Source organism: Haemaphysalis longicornis, unplaced genomic scaffold, assembly GCF_048455015.1.
Source record: "Haemaphysalis longicornis isolate Haplotype H1 unplaced genomic scaffold, Haemaphysalis longicornis Haplotype H1 scaffold_1, whole genome shotgun sequence".
Taxonomy (NCBI): domain Eukaryota; kingdom Metazoa; phylum Arthropoda; class Arachnida; order Ixodida; family Ixodidae; genus Haemaphysalis; species Haemaphysalis longicornis.
Window position 1 is genome coordinate 291,161,340 of NW_027526203.1, and position 22,882 is coordinate 291,184,221.

At 48.1% G+C, this 22,882-nt stretch overlaps 1 protein-coding gene across 1 annotated transcript; it reads right to left on the reverse strand.

The window, feature by feature from the left end:
• Window positions 1-708: 708 nt before the first annotated feature.
• LOC144169928 (uncharacterized) lies at window positions 709-21,754 on the reverse strand. The gene is made up of 5 exons (XM_077699383.1): window positions 20,928-21,754; window positions 13,856-13,997; window positions 10,994-11,107; window positions 2,178-2,402; window positions 709-843 (listed from the first exon to the last, which is right to left on the reverse strand). The coding sequence occupies exons 1-5, from the start codon at window positions 20,961-20,963 to the stop codon at window positions 737-739; spliced, it is 624 nt and encodes a 207-aa protein (XP_077555509.1). The 5' UTR covers window positions 20,964-21,754; the 3' UTR covers window positions 709-736.
• Window positions 21,755-22,882: the final 1,128 nt, after the last annotated feature.

The following is a 22,882-nucleotide window of genomic DNA, read 5'->3' on the forward strand; positions in this document are numbered from 1 at the left end:
ATACTATGGCAAACAACGAATAACTGGCCCATCACCTTACTCAGCGCTGATCAAACCGAGGCCATGATGCTGATACAGCTAGCTCCAAACCAACACGTACCCCAACCTCTTCCGCAAACATATTTTCCCCACTTGGTATACCTAGACAGTTGCCCGCAATTCGGGTATCCCAAACCCACGCTCTACCACTCTGGGCGTACCAACATCCGGTAACAGTTAACCTAGTATCACCAAATAAAGTTTAAGTGACTCTATAAGTTAACCCATGCCCACCGCCAACCCTCCTCCGAGGAGGCTGTCCCGTCCGGCGAGGAGCCCGGAAGAAGCTCAGCGGTGACAGGTCGGCCGGGTCGGTCGCATATATCGGCAGGCAGCCGAGGGGGCCCTCGACTGAGCGTTCCGACCAGGAAAGAGAAGACAACTCAAAAAGGCCCGCCATTGCAATCCCTCAAGACCCTCTTTTGGGCCAATAAATCCTTCCCTCCCCCTCCTGAGTATTTGCGCCCTTCCTGGGAATCGACATACGGTAAATACATCGACTGTTTTTTTTATATACAAATTTCCTAAGGGCTGAATTATCTTTACAAATTATGTCAACTTTTGCTCTGAGGAGAGGCTGTTCCTTAGGGCTATATTTCGGGAACAACTCTCACGTGTGTACTCAACTGCTCGATTTCTTCGTGGCACGCCACATCAGCGCGCGGTCATTTTATTTCAATTCGGCAGAGGTTCAGTTCTAGCTACACGTCTCTTGAAAGATGTCTAGAGCAAATTTGTCGTTTTGCTGCTTATCTCCTGGTTGGTACAGGAACGCCAACGTCTGAGATGGGAAGTCGAAGGTTTCTGCAAAGAAGTAAAAACTGCTGGAACAAACAAGAAAACAAGCAAACGAGCAAATAAAAAAAATACAAATGAAGGTTTAGAGGGCGCTGCCGCATGCCGAAAACTATCTTTACTGGGAAATGTTTTATAGCAACTATGGGATCTACAGCCCGGCTGGATGCGATCCCAGGGCGTGGCCTCCGCGATCGGCAGCAGATCGCGGAGGCCACGCCCAGGAGCTGTACGTGATTGAAATATAAAAAATTATAAAGGGGGCATTGGCTGGAGTGAACAGATGACGGAACTGTTGACAATACTAACATGCACAGACAGACAGACAGACAGACAGACAGACAGACAGACAGACAGACAGACAGACAGACAGACAGACAGACAGACAGACAGACAGACAGACAGACAGACAGACAAAATTTAACTGGCCACAGCCGGGGCGATTAGGCCGGTGACGTTTTCTCTGTCGTCCGTAGGGCAGCAGGGCCCCTTTTGGGCAGGGGTCCGGTGCCGTCGGCCAAGCGGGCCAGGTCTTCTTGGACTTGGGTGTTTGCGTGGGATGCTATCACTTGCCCATATGATGTGGGATAGCGATGCGTGAGAGGCAGAACATTATCGACACGCCTCTATGTATATACAGATGCCAGGAAATATCGAAGACATGATGGCAGGGGCGGGAAAAGAGCGGGTCTGGAGCTGGCGATAGATGACCGCCAAGGATCGGGATAGAGATGGGTGAGGAGGTGGAAAAATAGTACGCACAGTAAAAGTTATAAATGCTGTGAGGTCTCAAATGCGGGTACAGTGACTGTTGGAGAAGCTGGAAGTAGTAAGAGCGTGGCATTTTCTTGCGGTTATAGGATGGACTGTTAGCTTGAGATAAGGAAGAAGACTGCCACAGCAAACTTGCCAATCGATTAAGATTGATGATTTGTTGTGGGGTTTAACGCACCGTAGTGTAGGACTCAGGACTAATTTTGACCACCTGGGGATCCTTAACGCGCGCCGAAAACCCATGGCACGGGCGTTTTCGCTTTTCTCCTCCGTCGCCAATCGATTAGCTTAAATAGGAAAGTCAGGTCACTTTTCTCATGCCTTGTCTTTAAACAAGGCCGCACTCACAAGCATAGTGCAGTCAGAAACGATGGATAAATACTTCAAAAATACTTCAAAAGACGCATTCAACTAAAAAAAAGAAAAAGAGCGAAGACGCGAAGCCTGTGTAAGTTTCTCGTATTGGACTGCGCCATCTGCATGCCCTTCCCCATTCCCTTTTAGTCCCATTCCGGAGAGTGGGAATGGCGGAGAGAAATCATCCGTGCAGAGCAGCGCAGCACTCCTACCTACGTCGTCGGCCTTTCGGCTTCCACAAAGGCTGCGGCCAGCGATGAGCAGGCGCGGTCTGCTGCAGGCTCCGTCGGCGCCGAGTGAGAAGCGCTGGAAGCGCACCTGCAGCTTGCACACGGCCGGGTCGAACTTGCGCACCACGTAGAGGCAGGCGCCACCGGGCGTCGAGGGCCCCTCGACCCGGAACTGTTCCTTCGAGAAGTCGCCGCCGCACGATGAGCCTGCAGGGCAGGCGCTCTCTCCCGCATTCCGATGATTTTTTTTTTTTGACACCCGGAAAGGACACTTCCAGATGTCTGCGACTCCACTGACTTTCACACGGCAGGTGTACGAGAACCTATCGAAACGACAACTTTACCCGAGATTACGACATTCGCAAACATGAAGAGCTGAGATGGGCTCTAGTAGCCCCGATTGGGTGGGGCACGATTCAACCTCCACTCAAAACAGCCGTCTCACAATCCCTAATACCACTCGCTAAATACAGGGGTTATTGCAGTCAGACCTAAACCCAGGCTTGCAATTGGTCGTCTAATACCCGTGCTGCACGAGCGTTTCAAAGGACTTTGAGACGCATGTCGTTTGAGTCAAATGACACCTTTGAGCTGCTACACGACGTTTTTTTTCAAATTCCTTTAGTTGAAATGCCATTGGAGTCGAAGGAGCACCACCACCGACCTTCGAGGTTCTCGAAGGCCTTTGAAACGCAAACGGTCGTACTTTCAAACGCAGTTTCTGCATGCCGTAATTATAAAACAATTATTTACGAGGAAAACTTGGTGTTTAAAGTGTGCAATCATCATAATTTTTCACTTGATTTAGTTTTCTATCACTCGCTCTTGTTACTGTCAGCACCGGCGCTGCGAAAAAAGAAGAAAAAAAAACTGGCTAGCCAGCTGTTGATGCATGTTTTGGGCGGGCTTGTAGATTGTTATCAAGTTGATCCCTAACAATTGTTTTTTTTCGCCCATTTTAACTCTAAAATTAAATTTTTGTCAAGAACAAAACAGGGCAGCAGTGGCGACACCAAAACATGGCGGGTGAACGTGGAAACTTTCAACTGACTTTGAGAATTGTCGTGTAGATCGGCGGAACTCCTTCCACTTCAAATGTCATTTGAAATTTCGAAGGCCATCGACCCGAATGTCTTTTGAAACGCTCGTGTTGCACAGGTATAACCAAGCAACCACGGTACAATACTGACTGGCCGCGTTTGCCCCGATAAACGCCTTAATGGAATTTTGGCACGTAATATAGATAAGATGGGTTAGCCAGGGAGCGCATATTTCAAGAACTCCTTTTAGAAAGATTTCAATTACTCTCTCCCGAAAGCATCACTAACCACAGAAAAAAAATGTAATGCGGTATGAACTGTCCAATCTGTCGAATGCAGCAAAAGTGCACGTTGTCTTCATAGTCCTTTGGGGACAGTTTTGTATAAAAAATTCTTGCTCACACCTCACCTCCTTCGACCGATTTCCCATGGGTCTCATTATCGCCTCGGCTATTTTTTGAGCACCCAGGTTCTTGCATACACAAAATGTCGCTTGTTAAACACTTTCGTGACCTCGCCTATTCCTATGCTATCAACGAATACAAATTAAAAATTTGGCGCTCTTCAAGCGCTTCTGGACCGCTAACGCCATCCAAATGGTAAATGAGGAAGTATTTCACTTCTGAATTTCATTTTTCCACCGCGGGGGTGGGGGTGGGGGGGGGGGGGGGGGGGGGTGATGTCCTTTGCCTGCGGGGAGACGTGCTCACGTTGTTTTCAGTTATGGCATCGCCGCCGCTCGCCGATGCTTCGCGCGAACGGCGAATTTTGGCGGATTCCGATGTATCTGAGCTTGAATCTGTGCATGATGGTAGCAGAACAGACACGGAAGGCGACTTCGATTCGTCAGACTTTAGTACGGATAGCGAAATTGCGTCAAGTCGCCCCGGACCATCAACACGTGGGCACAGCTGAGTTTCAAGTTCTTTTCCGGTCGCTTTATCCCGGGCGCGCGTTGTTGTAAACAGATCCGGCCCTGTTCTATTGGCGGTGAGATCTTTGAGTGGCGCCCCCTGGCTCTGACGTCGGCTTAGGGATTCGCGCCGCTGTCGTCTGCTACACTCCGCTTGTGAGGGGCAACAGTGCCTGGGCTAGAAATCGCCCGCTTCGTTGCTGTAGTGCGTTAAAAAGCGTATTTCTAGCGACTCAGTTATTTTGCCAGCTTCTGACGCATCTGAATAATTTGAAGCTGTATCCCCCACAAGTTTGCAACACACGAAGAGATAGAGAACAACTTTCTTCAGAGTATCGGTCAGAAGATCGTGTGTAACTCGTCCTTTCTTGCTTATTCGCGAGGATCAGCGATCAGAGCTTCTCGATAAGTATTCAAAATGCGTAGGCTTCCCTGCAGTACTTTTGAGATGCGCCTATGAAGACTCAACAGTCTAATACTATGTACCAAGCAGCGGCCTCTACACGCTCATCGCACAGCAGGAAATAAAGCGGCTTTCTTCTGTTTCTTTCGTTGTTGTCTTGTATCGGATTAATGTTTCTTGCTTTTTTTTTCTGCCCAACGCATTAATTTTTCTACGCCGTCACCAACTTCTTATTAGGAGGTTTCGGGATGTTTGGGAGCCTCACAAAGGTCGTGCGGATATTTTCTTCATTTTGTATGGCATACATTCCCTTCTTCACAAATTGGCTTTCATTACGGCTGCGTGCAAGAAGGTGCATATCCGCAGCGTGCTTTGTTTATTCACATGCAAATACAATGAGAAGGTTTGTGCTACGCCACCGCGATCACGCCTTAAACAACGTGGTCCACAGTACTCGAAGGCGGCTTTTGTGCTCCGAATTTCTATCGTAATTATATTGTTATCATAACGAACTGACTCTCAACTCGAACAATTAACATGATTACGGTGTTGAAGGCATGATATACTCGCTAACTAACGTAATAAATAGTATACCTGCATATATTACAAGACTCGAAACCGAAGAAGAATTCCAAGTAGCTTTTTATTGCTTTTCAACCCTTCCAGGCGCGAAGAACAAATCCTATTCTACTCGGGATGGCGTTCTATGATTTGAAGAAAATTACTTTTACTCTCTTGTCCTGGACTGAGGACCCGGCCCACTAACCAGATCGATTTAATTGTTAAACAAAGTTTTCCCCTCCTCCCCTTTCTTATCCTCCTCCTCTTGAGTGCAGTTTTCCTATAACGCATATCCGAATATCGGGAAGATATGGCTGTGCAAAATGTTCCGAAATATCCCTCCATGTCTTAACAAACATATATGTGTTACTATAAATTTAACGAAGACGTGACTCGTTTTGCTCAATAAACCTCCATACTGGTTGGATGCCTGGTATAGAATCAGCATGCGCGTATATACACACTGGGTTATTTGGAACTCAACCTACAGTTTTTGCAGTCTATAGCGCATGTCGGCAAACTTTCATGCCTTGACAACGTAAAGTGATGTGACAAAACGCGTTCGAGCGTTCGGCAAGGTTGCAAAAGCTGTTTTACCTTACATATGATTACCGGGAATCGTGATGCCTTCTGCCAAAGCCGACAGCCCTGAAGGCCTAGAATTTGTTTTGGTCTTCCATTTTCGCTGATGTCGGTTATTAGCAGCTGACTGTTCCTTTTGTTCGAATGCTTACATGAGAAGCTGACGCCTAGCTCCGACTCTTCGCGCTCCGCACAGGACCGGCTTCGCAAGGAATGGGGTGGCGCCGGCAATGTTTCTCCCGTAGCGGTATCCAAAACTATACTTTAATTGACACCATGAGCTAGTGTATGCAATTTTAAGCCTATTATTATGATAGAAAGTTACACACACGCGAAATCTGCAGCGAACAAGCATCAGACGTAGACTGAGCGCAAAGAAACAGCAGGGAGAGCGATCCTGAGTGAAGCAGACGACAAATGCGAGAATCCCTAAGCTGACGTCATGGAGGCGCGCTTCGCAGCGCCGCCTGTGTTCGCGCTCACCGCCAATAGGCGCCGGACAGCGCCCCAGAGGGCGACACGGAGCCCGCGACACCCAGCGCCCCCCTTCGGCAGATATGCGCAACACCGGGTCGGTCTCCGCATGCCGGTACGTTCCTGGCTGGGGGACGCTCCTCTTTTTGCAGCGTGAATGAAGCTTATCAGTCGCCCCTTTTTGGTTTAAAACGAAGTAAGAGATTGTACAGTAGTCCTGCCACATAGTGCAGGTGAATGAAGAAGGATTTATTTGGTGCAATTCGCGTATGGGAAGGCATATAAAGGCCGCATAAGCGTGATGCCCAGAAGAGAAATGCTCGTACAGCCTGCCTGCGGGCAAAACTTTTTCAAGATCAGCATGTTTCCTTCAAAAGAAAACGTAATTTATATTGTTCAATCCACACAATAAGAGGCTTTGTCTGCAAATACATCAGACGTTGCGCGATGTTTCCGCGCGAGGTATTCCATCCATGTGAGTGCACTTGCGACTGCAGGACTACTAACTGGACCACATGGGTGTTACCTATGGGTCTTTGATCCGAATATGATGTTCCATACATGTAACAGTATTAAATTCCGTTTCGTCTGTATATAGTGAAAGTGCTGCTGCTAATAAGTGCCCGCTCCGCCAAGAAACTTTTGGGCTTCCAGGTGTAGCCCAGTACGCCAGCTGTATAAAAACATGCCCTAAAAAAGAAACTCTTAACGAGAAGGCTACCACAAGAAATTCCATTTGGCAGGAAAGGGGGGGGGGGGGGGGGCTCGGCAGAACATCTACTAGGCCATAGCCTCCTATATAAAGGAGGCTATGACTAGGCGTATCGTAATAAATTACGGAATATTCATATTCGGGTATTTTTTTCTCTCCACGCCAACGGGTCCGGCGTGAGACCTCTGTTAGAAAGAAATAGTGGCGCTTTTATTACCGTCAACACCTTTGCAACAAAAGTCAAGGGAAGAAAATTTATCTCCCTGAGGACACCCCTCACTGGTCCGGAGTGATCGCAATCACAACGGATGGGATAAATAAAGTTTGTCCTCCTCCTCCTTCTTCTCCCAGAGCGCGAAAATTTCGTCTTGCGTTCATATATTTCCAACTTTTATTGCGGAACGACTTCTCTCTATTTTTCTTTGCTTTGCAGTGGCTTAGACAACAATTTCATTGTTTCTTTTGCAAGAAGAGGTGGTGATTTTATGATATCCAATAGCTCGCGAAACATTTGGGAACGTTAACTCCTATAAGTGTCCGCCCCATATGTGTTTATATGTATTTAATACAGCGATATAAGCACGTGAAATATTAGATGAAGCAGAGTAGAACCGCTGGGTGATAAACTACGCTGCTATAACTGTGTTTGGGGGCCCTCTTTGTTACCAAATTTAATGCGCACTTATGTGTATTTACCGCCTGCTGCAGCCTACTAACAAGCTGCTCGTACACCACGGCAGTATGTAATCCGCTCGCTTAGTGCGGTCTTTTCAAAGATTCAGTAACTATGCTTCGTATCTGCAAAAAAAAAAGACAGAAGAATTTTCGGGAGAATCCCAAGCCTTGAACACACGCTTCCCAGTTGTATCAACCTACGGCTAGGCAGCAAGGCGACAGCATTTTATCGGCGTCCCGTTTTATTTGGAGGCTTCCACCTACTATAAAAACTTTCTGCATGACTTTGTTGCAGTATGCAGTAGATATACACGCACATAACGTTATGACACACGTTTTTGCAAAGTTGCGCTCACGGGCGCTGAAGGCGGTGTGCGCGGCGGGACCGACCCAGAGTTGCGCGGGTCTGCCGCGGCGGCGCTGCGCTCGCCCGGCAAACTTCGTTGTCCGGAGCCTATAGGCCACAGCTCTTATCTGCAGGGTGTCGACTTCGTTCGGGCGAGACTTCTTGGCGCCAGGTGCGCAGATAGTTGACTTTTTTCTGCGAAGACGGTCCGGAGTTGACCTTGGCATAGCGCGCCGGAGCATCGCCCACGGCTATTCATTGTGTATACTTATATTTTTTTATGTAAATAACTTTTGTACATACACCGCTTAAACTTTCATTATTAACATATAAGCGTTGTATGTTTAAAGTGTATATTTCAAATTGTTTTAAATGAAGAGCATTTCTTTAACTCACGATGTCACCCGTTCTAGGCGTCCGTAGTAGTCCCCATCGCTCGCAGGTGCGCCCTCTCCCCCGCTCCTCCTCGCCTACTGTCCGCTCGCATCGCGCGCTCTCTCCGCGGTCGGTTCGCGCCCAACAGGTGGGGGCGCGCGCGTCGCGGGATCAACAACATCTGTGGCGTGATCGTGACGTCAGCATCGCGCGCGCGTGGCGCGATCGTGGCGTGATAAAGGCGGGTGTCGGCGAGGCTGGAACGCACTCATCGCCGCGCTCTCTCGTCAGCAGTTGCCACAAGTGCAACAACATTAACGTAACGCAAACTACTTAACGTCGTGCGCCCCCGGAAATGATCTGCATTTGATCGTGCCCCTCGCGAGGGGGATGTTTCACTGCGTCGCCATGCGAATTTTTTATGTCTACCATGTGCAAAGTAGCATTGGTTTTTTTTCTTTTTGTTACCTTTTTTGTTTTCACAATTTTTTGATAAAATTCCTAATGCATCTGTTGTTTGAAATTATTACTGTTGGAAAGCCCAATTATTCCTCTATCATTTCATAACTTACACTTAAGCATTCATCATTTTCTGTGGCAAGAACAAAATATTTTCTGGACTACCCAAAAACGACCAGTAGGCACTAGTGTTTCTATAATTCTATGTATGTAAATAACTTTTGTACTTAGCTCATTTTTGCAGTATTACTTTATAAGGGCCTTATGTTCAAATTGTATATTATGTGTACCCTGTGCAAAGTGGCATTGATGTTTTGATCATTTATTTCTTTTTACTACGTTTTTCTTTTGATAATTTTTTTGTAAAGTTGTAATAAATCTGTTCTTCGAAATGATTACTGTTAGAAAGCTCTATTCTTTCTCTATCATGTTGTATCTTACACTTCAGCATCAATCATTTTCTGTGGCAAGAAAAAATTATTTCCAAGAACACCCCAAAACAACCGATTTTTTCGCGGTCACGAAAGTGTTAATTTGATTGGTGTTACCCTCTGAGATGCATCAAGGCTTTAAAGAAAACAGTAATGTAAAATGCGACCTTGCTTTTCTTTAAAGAAGCAAGCTTGTTGCTCAGTCAACGTTGGTAACTCAGTCAACTCCATCCCTGCCCCGAAAGACGCTGTTGCCACTGAGAAAAGAAGAAATAATAAAAAGATTAATTTTGTGCCACATAGCATAAGAAGTGACGTAATAGGAAACACATTAAAATGGAGTGATCAGTGTGTTAGCTCCCTTTTAGCGTTCAAGCGATACGATCAAACGGAACAATCGCACAGGAATGCTTCTTTGGGAGTGTGGCTTTGGTTTGCGGCCGCCAATCTCACAAACAAGTTGAAGCAAACTTGTACTTTGTCATCGTGAACCTTTCAGCACACTTTCTTGACACGAATTTTGAGTACACAGAAGGCAACAGACAGGCATATATATAAACAGCCCCCTAACACCCTCTCAGAAGGATTTCGACACCCCTCCAAAATCGAAATTCTGGATAAACCCCTGTCAACACCCACGGTATCTTCAGGGCCGAGAAATTTACATCTCCGCAAATCGAACTTTTAAATTACCGGCGCTTCTAAAAGCGTCTCTAAACCGTACACAAAGGCCCAATTATCGGTATTTTTTTCCCTTGGTATGTCGAGATGCCATCTTGAGTAGCATGATTGTTTAATGCTCAACATTTCCAGCTTTCTTACTGCTATAGACAAGATGCCGGCTGTTCTTCACTTTCATTCCACGGCCAATATCGTCATCGAGGTTTGCCTTTAAGGGGGCTCTGCAGCATGTACACTTATGCTGCAGTGAAGGTAGAACAACAGGGTTACCAGCGGGAGAAACTGTCTCAGTGTTGGCTGGCAGTCATAATGATAATTTATGATAAGTACGTATCATGATAATTTATTGTAATTTACGGTGATTTACGTTGGTAGGGACCACAGACGCAAGGCAAGCTAGTGATCAATGATTTAATTGCGTTTCTGTGAGCACCTACAAATAATAATAATAAAAAATCTGCCAACCTCTATCTTGCGGATCTCCAAATTTCGCTTGAGTTAGCTAACGAAGTTCTGACCTTAGAGTTAGGTAATGGGGTTTTGACTAAACGTGTGCGGGTGCGTGTGCACAGTCACGAACAAATGAAACGCGATCACGAAAATATGAACCAGAACCCACAAATAGCGGGATTTCTTTCCATTCAAGTTAAAATTACGCGTAACCAAATTACGAAAACAAATTTGGGAAATGTGGCTTTCCAAATATACCAATAGCGCGCCATTATTGGACCTCAACGAACAGTGTTTTTTCCTTTTGGGTGTTCTGGTGAGTCCATGACTGTACGCACACTTACACACACGAACGCACAGACACATGTACTGTATAAGCAGATAAAGGTAAAAACAGATACAATTATAAAAAATAAGAAATAGCGCCTTTACATAAAGAAAGAGAAAACCAACGCTGAACTAACTGGCACTTGCTGTCGCTGGCAACAATTGGTGGCGCAGGCCGACACACCGAGGGAATACCTGGTGCGCTTTAGTAGAGTAGCAACGCAAGTTTGCAGTAAAACACAAGCTATCTCATATGCCCCCCCCCCCTTACCGATACCATCATAATCAAAGCATTAAATTATTACGCCAAATAAGACCTAGTACACAAGCAGCTGTATATGCCCCGGCAACACTCTTCTATATGCGTACCTTTTTTAGGACAGGAGTTTTCAATTTGGCTCAGCCGCAGGGCAAAGCCGCTGCCGCTGCCGTGGCCGTTCGAGTAGAATTCCATTTGAAGGCCCCCTGCGGAAACTGGCAGCACTGGCAAAGACAGAGGGTGTAAATGAGGACATTTTCTATGGCTGACTGTCTCCCATGAGAGGTGAGAAAGTATCAGAACTAAAAATAAGTATTAATGGCACAAAAATAATATTTGCAACCAAGCGTCTTCGAATTCAGCTGGATTAGTTGAAGACAACTTGTTGCAGAAAAGCTAAAGCCTGGCTAAGTAAGCTTTACTGAAGTTATCAGCACTGCTTCATTTTTCTCTTTATCACAGGCATCTGATGAGAACTTCTCTGGATGTGCAAGATAAATGTTACTTACAACAACCTCGTGGTTAAACTATTCTATTTTTTTCTTAATGCCCTTTCATCTCGTTCATACTGATATTTTTAATGTACCTTTCCAAGTGTCTTAGTACTTTTCCTCTGTTAGGTTTAAATTTGTAAATTTCTTAGGTACCATTAGTTCAAAATACCTCGCACAAACAAGCACGAACAAGCAAATAAAAACAAATAAATACACACATACACAGGGCGACAGAGAGAGAGAGAGAAAAGAAAGAAAAAAATTCCAATCAGCTGCACATGTTGTTGTTCCCCGCCGCTGCTAACCCCGTACCCCTCTGACCTTTGGGGTGTCTCAGTGGTTACGTTGCCGGTTTTACGGCGTAAAGGTCCCGGGTTCCATTGCCGGGACCTCCCAACCACTCCCAACACCTGCTCGTGGGCTCCTTGACTCCTCGACACTTTCCCTCACACTCCCCCATGGCCTAGAATTTTCCCCCTCTCCACTTTGCCGGTGAAGAAAGTTTTCTGTCAGCGTTCCGCACGGACAGAAGAGAGCTTGAACAGCTTCGCTGGTAAGAAATTGGCCAAATCGTTTGTACTAAACTGTTCTTCAGCATGGAAGCTGAGTGGCACTTTACCAGTCTTGCGAGGCTAATAGTTAAGGAGACTTCAGGCTCTATTTTGAAGCTTAAATTGAGTGAAATTAAATTTGAAACAATGTAAGTTATGCTCAAAATTTTTTTTCCGAGTGAAATTTTGATCATATGCATGTTAGCTTCATACCAGGAAAATCTACGCAAGAGCTGAGGAAACCTTGGTCGGAATGCTGCTGCATAGTTCGAGCATTTTAGTGGCACTGATGTGAATCTGGGGCGGGCTAGGGATGGTGTGGTCTTGTTTCGTGTTCTGCATTTAGACAAAGTGTAAAACGAATTCTTCTGGGTCACGGTGAAGACGGATGCGGAGCACTGTTGTACAGAGCAAACCTGGTATATAAGCTCACGTTCTTGAGTCTTTACAGCCTTGCGTTCTCTCTTTCGTGGGTGCTTGATGTTGTGAAATGCCTCTCCGGGGTCGTAATAGTCGCATTCTTTGTGACAGTTGCGAGAGGAGAGGCTACACCATTCAGAAGGCTTGCAATGCGCCGTTGCTGACAGGCCGCTTGGTTGGCTGACCTGTCGGAGTGCTCTGGATGACCGCTTGTGTTTGGTTTCTTGCGAAAAACGTGCCGTATTACAGATGCGGCACAGGGATAACCCGTCTTCGGCCCTCGCGGACAGCAGCTTACGCCTCGGTTAACGTAGGGATGGAATGCGGGCACTTTGCATTGCGCGTTAAGTGACTGCTTGACTTGGGAGCCGGCTTCAAGCGCTGCATGTTTGCGGCAGCGAATGTTTGAGATGTGCGGCTTCGGTGGCCTCATCCTGAAGAGCGTTGAAGGCGGAAGTTGTTCAGGGTTCACGGATGGCGGTGACTGTGTAGACGTGGACTGTGACGCCATGGTCGCCGATAGCACTTACAGTTGTGGCGCTGGCTAGATTTTTTATGTTCTTAGTCCCGTATTATCTCAAGAGGGGGAAGAGGATATTAATTCTCACAGAGCAGGAAAATGACTGTGAACTATCTGGCAAGTGTACTCATCACGTGTGCTTAGAAAAGTGCTGATTTGCTGGTCATATTGCTGTTTGTGCAATGGAAGTCGATTTGCTTATGTTGGGGCTTTAAAGCTGAACTCCACTAAGGTGACACTTAATATTTACATGAGCCTAGAGAACAGTGTGGGATTGGAAAAATCACTCGATAATGCATCAAAGTCCTGCTATTTTATATAACGGTGATGATGATTAACTTTGTTGAAAGTAGGATGGCATAATGGTCTCAAAGGAAAGCTTTTTATGGAAGGGAAAGAATTCACAACCTGCGGTCGAAGCCGGCGGAGAGGCGCGCTTATTGTGTTCCATTGTCGCCTTTGGGAGCGGCCCATTTTTGGAGATATCGGAAACGTGGGTTGAGATGTTTCCCACCGTTGTCTTACAGGCCGCAGCAGTACCGTGCACTGTAGTTGTTCGATTGTTGGTCTGACACCCGTGCCCGGTTTCCGGCTCTCGTTCATTTACGGACACTTTATAGGGTTGGCTTGTAGTTAGGCCTCTGATGGTAGCCTCCGTAAGTGCAGCTCCAATACGGGACTTGTGTACAGCGCGCTATTGTATTGAGGGTGCATGTTCTAACCGACGCCGATCTTGTGGTCGGGCCCTCTGTTCAAGGGATCCAACAGCATGACAGTGTTTCAAGTCGAGCGTAGTTTCTTTCGTATGATTGACTAAAATAAAACGATATAGCGCTTACAGAGTACACGTGAATAGTGCTGCACGAACCCCGAGATTAAGGGTCATTATTTTAGAACAGCAGGATCCCTGCTAATATTCTGAGAGCGGAGCACAGTGTCGGAGTTGCAAGTCGTGTGCTCCTTGTCGCGCACTCGGCGTGTACGAACCGAGGGCTGGCGGCGGTTCAACCCCGCAGAAGCGTTCGCGAGTGGAGGGCAGGAACACGGCGTCGCCTGCATCGCACTTGGGCGCTTGCCCATCCACGTCCAGCTCTTCGAACTTCAGCTCCACGGCGCATACTTCTGTGCCCTGCGAGGGAAACCGGTCACTCGTTGGGGGAAACAGATGGTCCACTCGCGCTTGAGCTTGCAAAAACACTAGTAACGCTGCCGGGGTTTCGAATGAGCCGTATTTTTTTCCGATCAGCAAGAAACGAATACTGAAATCTGTAAATCCGAGCACAAAGTTTTGCAGTACGCTCTCATCAGCCATGCAACATAATTTACTTAGTGTGTGCTTGGCTACGCTAAGTAGAGCATCTAGAATGCTCAATCACATGCGATGGATAGAACCCGCAGTTGGAACTAGTCATTCAACAGCGATTCTAGAGAGAGAGAGAGAGAGAGAGAGAGAGAGAGAGAGAGAGAGAGAGAGAGAGAGAGAGACGCTTACGTAGCTTACAGAGATACTTCTAGAATGCCAGAAAAAAGGCAGGAAAAATCGTGCCCTGATAGGAATTTAACAGCTTGCTACTAATTGTCGTTGGTGAGTGTACTGTTGTATCCCAAAGTGCAGAGCACAGTGCAGCCAAGAGAGTGGTAACGAAAAGTAAGTAAAGGAGCGCGTGCCAGTGCGCAGCCCCATCCCATACGGCAGAAGGAGGCATTGTTTCTAAGAACAATCATTACTGTACATAATCTGAGTGTTAGCAGACCAATGAAAGGAAACAAAAAGATGGCGGTTATGAAATACAAATGAAACGAATACAGCAGTTACCAAAGCCGAATAAGTTGGGTGCCCGTTTCACGTGCGCACGAAGTCGATTATACCTATCAAGAAAGCTTCGAATGAAATGCAGATTAACAAATACAATTGTTGAACGTGTTTGATTTTGGGGGGAAGTCGACTGAGTCAGCGGTGAGGTTAACGATGAGGTGAGGTTGAGATGATGTCGAAGCGAGGCCAATGGTGCATAACCAACGCTGGGTGAGCTCGCCTGTCTTGACTTTAACCTCAATTGCCAGGCTGAGGTTAGGTAGAGAAAACTGATTTTAGTTTGAGGTGAGGTCGAAGGGGTCATTTGTGCACCTCTTCTCTTAAGGTGGTAGTATAGCAGCGACCGCGTCTACCCATTTTGTAGCGCTAACGTCAACCGCACTCAAGGTCCAGTTCGATCCACGCTACCGTCTGTGGAATATTTTGTTTTCTAAATATGTGCCTTGTTAAGATTAAACCGACACAAGGACACAGAGACAGACCAGATACTCACAGCTTTGCTCGTTAGCCTTGAGATCTCAAGAAACACGTTTTGAGAGTAAGACCCCCACGCTTTCAGCGTATACCGGAAATTCGTCCGGAATTGCTTGCTTCTACAACACAATAAGTACCAGCCACCTGAACTTGCCTGCTAAGAAGTATTTCTGACAGGGCAGTCTATATGCACATGCTCCAGAGCTGTGGTATTGCTATGACAAAGGAGCTTTTTCGAATTTTCCGTTATCTACGGTGAACGTTGGCCTCCGACGGAGACGCATCGAAGGTCATTCGCCACGGTGGCGTAGTGGGTTTCCTGCTGCTCGGTAAAGGCGGTAAGTGCCATCCTGATCACAGGGGCTCTGTTTTTGACAGAAGTGATATACATAAGCACCAATGGCACGAGGTGATGTCCGCATTAAATATTCCCCGTTGGGCCACATTGTTTTGCACCGTTCTACTGCAAGGCCGCCTCATCAATAGAGTCTGGTGTTTCTTTGGTGATATAAATTGATTGATTGATTGTAGGGTTTAACGCGCCGACGCAACACAGGCGATGAGGCGCGCCGTAGTGGAGGGCGCCGGATTAATTTTGACCACCTGGGGATCTTTAACGTGCGCCGAAATCTCAAACACACGGGCGTTTTTGCTTTTCGCCTCCATCAGAAAAGCGGCCGCCGCGGCCGGGAATAGAACCCGCGACCTCGTGCTCAGCAGCGCAACGCCTTAGCCACTGAGCCACCGCGGCAGGTGTGATATAAATTCCAAGCTGAAAAGTTAGCGTTGATGAGGCCCAAGGAAGAAACGCGAGTGTTTTGATAGTTGCGCCAGAGCTCACCCACCTGTACCCGTAGCGTGTACTTGCAACGGACGTTGGGCGGATACGACATTGGGTATCCTGGTGACGTGAGCCTGCCGCTGCCGGTCAGCGTCTTGCCGCACGACTCCGCGTACGTGAGCAGGGCCAACGCGACAGCGAGAAGCAAAAATGGCGACATGGGCTGATGCTGCGAGGCTCCGAGCACACTCTGAGCGCGACGGAATAGGAGTCGAATCTTCTCCCCGACGGCAGCCGCAACTGCTGCTGCTTGTAGCTGACCGGTGAATCGAGCGAATTTGATCGCCAGAGCCCGTGGCCACGGCCGCTGTCGTCGCGCCCGCCCGCGTAAGCTATCGGGGGACCGTAACTTGGCATTAGTATTCGTCACGAACGCTCGCACGAGTCTGGGTATCCGAGGAGCTAGCCTGCTCATATTTTTGCGCTAGTCAGAGATTCAAGATTTATATCGTTGTGTGCTTGTCACGAAATGATGCCCAGTAGAGCCACTGATTCTTTAGGGACTACACTTGTATTTTGAAAAGAAAAAAGAAAAGAAAATCCTGCGAGGTCACTTCCAGCACATTGTCACGATCTGCTTTTACGATTATAAAGGGGCCTACGCCGCGATTTCTTTGTTGAGGCTCCATCACCGTTCTTCCTCATGTGTTGTAGTATCAGTTTGAGAATTGCAAGATGGACGCTGGGGGCAGTGATTTCCCTACACCCCCCCTAGGGGGTGTGTAGACCCCCCTAGTTTTTCTGGACACCCCCCCTTGAATCCCCAAATTTCACTCTTGTCAGTCCTTGTATGGACCTTTTTCAGTATCGATCTGCGCATGCGCGGGCTGCCCGTCTGCTACTCTTAAACAAAATAAACAAAATAAACAAAAGTGCGCCCCCGAGCTTGCTGTTAGCGTTGCACGTATTTATTTCCTTTTTTTCGACAGTTCGTGGCTTTCGACAGCTGGCGGTTCTTTCATTCGCAATAAAAACGCTTTGTGTTTCTGTAAATGTATAAACAAAATTTCACGTTTTCGGAATTCGAAGATTTTTTTCAGCGTCTTTATTTGGCCTAGTACCATGTGCCCGGTCTTCAATTGCGTTTGTTTTTATGGACCCTGGATGATTGGCGCTGCTTTCACGCTGCGTCAAGTAAGACGCGTGCAAGTTTAATTATAAGAACTGCAAATAAATAACATATCGATTCGTCAGAGGCCCACTGGTACAGAGCAAGAATAAGCCCGTGAGGAGGTACGAGAACAGCATATATCGACAAGCACTCACCCAAAATTACTTCGACTGAGGCCGCCTTTGACTTGAACTAAGTGCAATAAACACACATATAATTTACTTTCTTCATTGATTCCATGCCGTTCTTTGTTTACAACCGTAATCTTTGCAGAAGCTCTTTCAGCATGTACATTTAAAATGGGCAATTTGGCGAGGTGAAGCGCTACGGAAGCTAATCCTGGCGTTTTAATAAATCAGGAGCGTACAATCGGTGCCTGATTTATAAGTGCTGCATAATTCGTGTACTACCTAAACATTGTTTCAAGAACTGAAATTTCGTCACTGGCCCTGGTAAAAAGTTCGAAAATGTCCTTATACGTTGAAAAATGGCGAGAAATTAAAAAAAATGAATACGGACCTTTCATAGTAAAAAAAAAATTCTCTAAATTTGTTTTTTCTTAGATTGAAAAGAAAGCACCGCCTCTCAGGTGTGTGTATATATATATATATATATATATATATATATATATATATATATATATATATATATATATATATATATATATATATATATATATATATATATATATATATATATATATATATATATATATATAGAAAATGAAAAACGTACGTCACGGGGATGAGCGTTTGGTTAACAGACGTCTATTATTTAACTGGTGGGATAAAAAACAGCTTTTCTAGTTTATGAACCCCCCCCCCCCCCCCCAGAGCCATTGAGACACCCCCCCTTGATTCGATGCCTGGGGAAACCCCTGGCTGGGGGATAACTAGACGTGCTTCATCTGCCTTTACAGCTTTGGATGCGTTTGTCGTGGGGTTTTATTGAAATGCGCGCAATGTGGCTTTCTATATGATTTTTCCAGCCGTATGGTCGTTCGCGAAGAGGTTGGTACCTAGAGTTGAATCACGTTTGTTCAATGGGGTCGTTACGCACGGGACGACATTGTGTGCGTGAAATCACGCGGGGGGATACTGTATTGCGATTTCATTTCACGTTGTGATTTAGTGGAATTCGAAATTGGTGCGACAGAAGCAGTGACGTCTGAAAGCGAGCACACTCCAGTTTGCTGGGAATAATCGCTTTCTTTTATGGCCAACACTAGTTTCTTACCCCATCATTTGCTTGCAAGAAATTGCCAAAGAGTCCCTCCACGCGCACACAACAATAACAACAACAACAACAGAGACAAAAACCACAACAACAACAACACCCACACCCACTTGTGTGCGTGTGCGTGCGTGCGTGAGCGCGCTCTAATCTCTGGTTTCGAGAAATACAATGATGAACTCCGTTTCAAGTTTTCTATAATCTTGGAGAGCTGCGCCTCAGCGCGCCAAAAGCCAACCTAGCTAGAAAACAACTCGGTATTTCAGCACATAACGTACACTCCTACCCTTTCTTGGACAGGGCTCCGAGTATACTGACGTGGGGAGTGTTGCGAAATCCGTCATCGATGTTCTCGGATCGACCACCCAAGCCTGCCGTTTGCCGGGTGCCCCTCATCGACGGGAAACGAGCCAGCGCATACACAATGACGCGGCAGCGACCTTTGCTGATGCTGGACATAAGCCGCTTTCGGCGACGCCACGGCCACCCAAGCGCCCACCGGCGAGGACCGCCTTTATGACTGGAAACGTTCAGCGGAGCTGGCGACAAAAGCATCGCGTATAGCCTCCCTTTTCAGCGGCAGGCAGGCCGTCCCTGTGTTCTTCGGCGGTGTGCCGTGCATCGCAGTCCTGTCCTTCGCGGCGTGTCGGACGAGGCTGGAGATGCCGTACTTGAACGAGCCGCCCAACGCCGGATTACCGGACGGGATCCCAGGTGTCCACCCGACGCTTCGACATCGGTGGCCCAAAGGGCTTCGACCCCGGGCAGATTGCCTCACCTGGGTCAAGCTGGCGCTGGCCTGTGCGAGGAGGAAACGTGCTCTCTGTGTGTGAGCGTGTGGGCGCCAATTTTAGCGCCCTGGATTTTTGTGACTGGTGCGTTCCCGACATCAGCGGAGGGAAAGGGTGGGGGTGGACCCAACGTGCTTATTTAATCTCTCGCGCTCAGGAGCGCACCGCCTGTTCACTGAGATCGAGAATGTAAATACTCAAAATTTAACTGCGCAAAAGACGGATACAAGAAAGGACACGGACGAGCGCAGTCTCACAACTCAAATTTTATTGAAAAAACAGAACATATATATGCGCAGTCACATGACGCTTCATATGACGTTGTGGGTAACCGATCAGCCAAGGCCACTCCAAGAACAACAAAAATTTACACCATCTTCCCGCGAGGGGAATCATGGGGTAGATGCGACGCATCGGGGGTTGCCGTCGCGTTATTCAAATCATCGGACGATGTCATCGGAGCGCCGGCGGCGGAATGACTGAGCGGAGCGGCGCACTTACCGCGTTTATATGCAGCGGAATGAGAAAGAGCAGCGCATAGCAGCGCATAGCAGCGCATGCGCATGTGTTAACCGAGCGCAAGCGCGAGCGCAAACTGCGCGCTAACGCACAGCTGGCACGGCGACGGGAGCGAGCTGACCGCGCTGACGCACAGATGGCGCTGCGGTGAGAGCGGCGGAGCGCACAGCTGCCGCGCCGAGGATGCGGACTACGCCGCGACAACGACGCGGGACAAGGCGAGTTAAAGAGATGCGTCGCATCTAAAAAACAAAAAAGGCACGTGGTCTAAATACACTGGTCACCCGGCTTATGCTTATTTCATTTGCATGTTCCGCACAGATAGGCATACTCTTTACCACTAAGTACAACCGACGTATGGCTCACGCATGCGCTACCAAGTCTCTTAATATGAAAGGTCTCTATAATCTAACTTTTCAGCTTGTTTTTTTTTTCCTCGCTAGTACAACACATCGGAAAACACAGGTTCACATGAATCGCAATCGCGGCAGTGCGTGGCTAGGGGCATCTTTCCACCTAGGGACAACTCATGTTCACGGAGCCTCTTGTTCACACAGCGTCCGCTCTGACCTATGTACTTTTTCCCACACGTAAGAGGCAACATGTAGACAACCGCTACTCTACATGGTACGTAGTGCGACTCGTCCGTTACAACGCACTTATAGCGATCGTCCGCAGTGTTACCCTCTATTTTTCTCTGGACCTGACCGCACATCTTGTACAGTTTATTAGGTGCCGTGAACACCATCCTCACCCCGTATCGTGCGCCAGCGTTTTTCAGACCATGCGACAGATTCTGCACATACGGTATCACAGCAATTTTTTTCTTTTCTTCACCAAGTTCCTCGCGTGACCTCTGCATTCCATATTTTACAACCGGAACCAGCTTTTGGCACGGGGCATCTATCCCATATTTAGGATATCCGGACGCTGCTAACCTGTCGACCTGCTGGTTGAAGCTCTCTTGGATGCAGTGGGTGCAAGATTTAAACAACGACGATCGGATCACTGAGGAGGCTATGCCATTCTTAATAATGTTGGAATGCGACGATGAAAAGCCAAGTAACGCCTTCGCTGCCCTTGGGTGGTAACGCCAGCAAACGTGGCCATCCCCAAAGGCGAGCCTCAGGTCCAAGAACTGCAACTCGCGGTTACTCATTAGTTCTACGGTGAACTTCAGCCCAAGGCCTTGCTCCCGGAACACCTTCAAAGCGTCATCCACTCGGCCCTGGTACCCACTGTTTTCCAGAAAAACCAGGTAATCGTCTACATACCTGTAGACATTGTGGGGATCCTGACGCCCAAGTCATTGCGCGATCACTGGGTTTGTGGCGTTGCGCGGCGCTTTTCCCCTCTCTCCCCGAAATGCCGGCTCGTCTCGGCGCCACTGTGCACAGCCGAGCCGTCTTCTCACACTCCTGCCTGAGGTGAAGGCTGCAGCGACCGTTGCGGCTATAAAACACTGTCACGCAGCGGGCGCTCCGCCCTGGTAGTCGAGCTAACCTCACCTCATTGGTCCTTTTGGACGATTCCCGAACCCCCCTCTCGCCGGGACGCGAACGCGTGCCCTGCGCGGGGTCCGTTCGGGGGGACGCTGCCAGGACGCCGAAGGCGTTGGCCGAAGGTATGTGACGCTTTCTTTACCAGCCGGCTGCAACTCTGTTGCGCCGGCGAAAGCCCACCAGCCCTTCCGGCTGCGGCCCGTGCCTAAGGCTGCTCCTGTTGCCCCTACGCTTGCACATAGTAAGGCCGTACCTACCACTCGACGATCATGCCGTGCGGTACGCGCCTGTGAGCGAATGGGCCCCGTCTCCCTCGCTGCTGCGAGCCGATCTGGCCAGCACGGCGATGCGCGCGCGCACAACGTGCGCGCACCCCGGAATTTGCCCTCACCGAAGAGCCCACTGGCTTTGCGCCGACGACGCGCACACTTGCGCGTGGCGCCCCATCGCCTCTTTCACCTCAAGGGAAGTGCGTACTTGTACTTTAAATTGTGTAACTGGGACGTTAATGTAAAATAAACGTCTTCCCCCCGTACCCTGGGCATATTCCTTTGTCGCCCCCTTCTCCACCTGCCCAACAGAGGCGGTGTTAAGTTGGCGCGACGACGTTTCAGTATCGTGAGCGTGCTCAAATAGCTCGAACCCGCGGTGGTTCCTCGCAGTGTGCATGAGTGCATGCCTTGTGCAATGATAGGGTTATGCATATTGTGAGGTAGAGAGACCACAACCTTCACAGCTAGTCCCTCCAGACAATCTCGTAGCCTCCAATCTACTCGACTAAAAAAAATTAGCGCCAATCCACCCTGTGAATGTGGATGAAAGCAAAGCTGTAAACGGCAGCGAGAGACGGCAGAGAGAAGTGAAATGCATTTAACCAGTCCCTCTATTACTTCAAAGAGATATTCTCGGAAAGGTTAAATTAATGCATGATGCATGAACGGTGGTTGGTTGAGCTGTATTGGTGTAGCACATGTGTGGAAACTCTTTTTTATAAAATTAAAGCTCAAACACGGTGTTAGACGATCTCACTTCTCCGTCGCGGACGGAGGCGACGAGATCGGCGGCAGAGATGGAGGCGGAGCAGGAGGGAGGAGGAGGAAATGCTTCTATTCATATTTCTGAACGGCCCAGAGTGCGGCCCAGGGGAGTGGTTCCTTCTTCACTGTAGCCCATATTCAGTCCGCGCCGCCTGTGTTCTGTTCACCAGCTGAAGCTGGGTAAGCAGAGAGGAGCTGGACAGCAGCATCTCCCATTGCTCTTGGTCGGTAGTTGACGGAAAGAGAGGAGGGTGCTCAGAGCTAAAGTCGCACACCCCGATTATGTGGCAGAGTGTTTCTACTTCGGAGCAAAATTTAGATTCAGCGTCGTAGTGATTCGGGGGCATTAAGTGAAGACGCGTCGTGTGTGGGAAGGAGCCGGATTGTATGAGCCGTAGGGTAGTTTGTTGTTCTATGGAAAGGTCAGGGTAAGGCCAAGGTAGGGTCTGTCTCAGAAGGCGATAATGTTGGGATATGTCCCTGATCGAGACTTCCCCGTGCAAGCTCCATAGCACGGGGGGTAAAAATGCAGGCTTGGTGAGCGTATTCGCTGCCCTCCATGGAATCGTGAGCGGGTGTCCAGATGAGCAGAATGGAACCATTTGGGGAGTGTTTTTTTAGCACACGCAGTGCAGGTCGGGACACCAAACCCGACTGGTAATTCCGGTAGGCTTGTTGGGAATCGGTGAC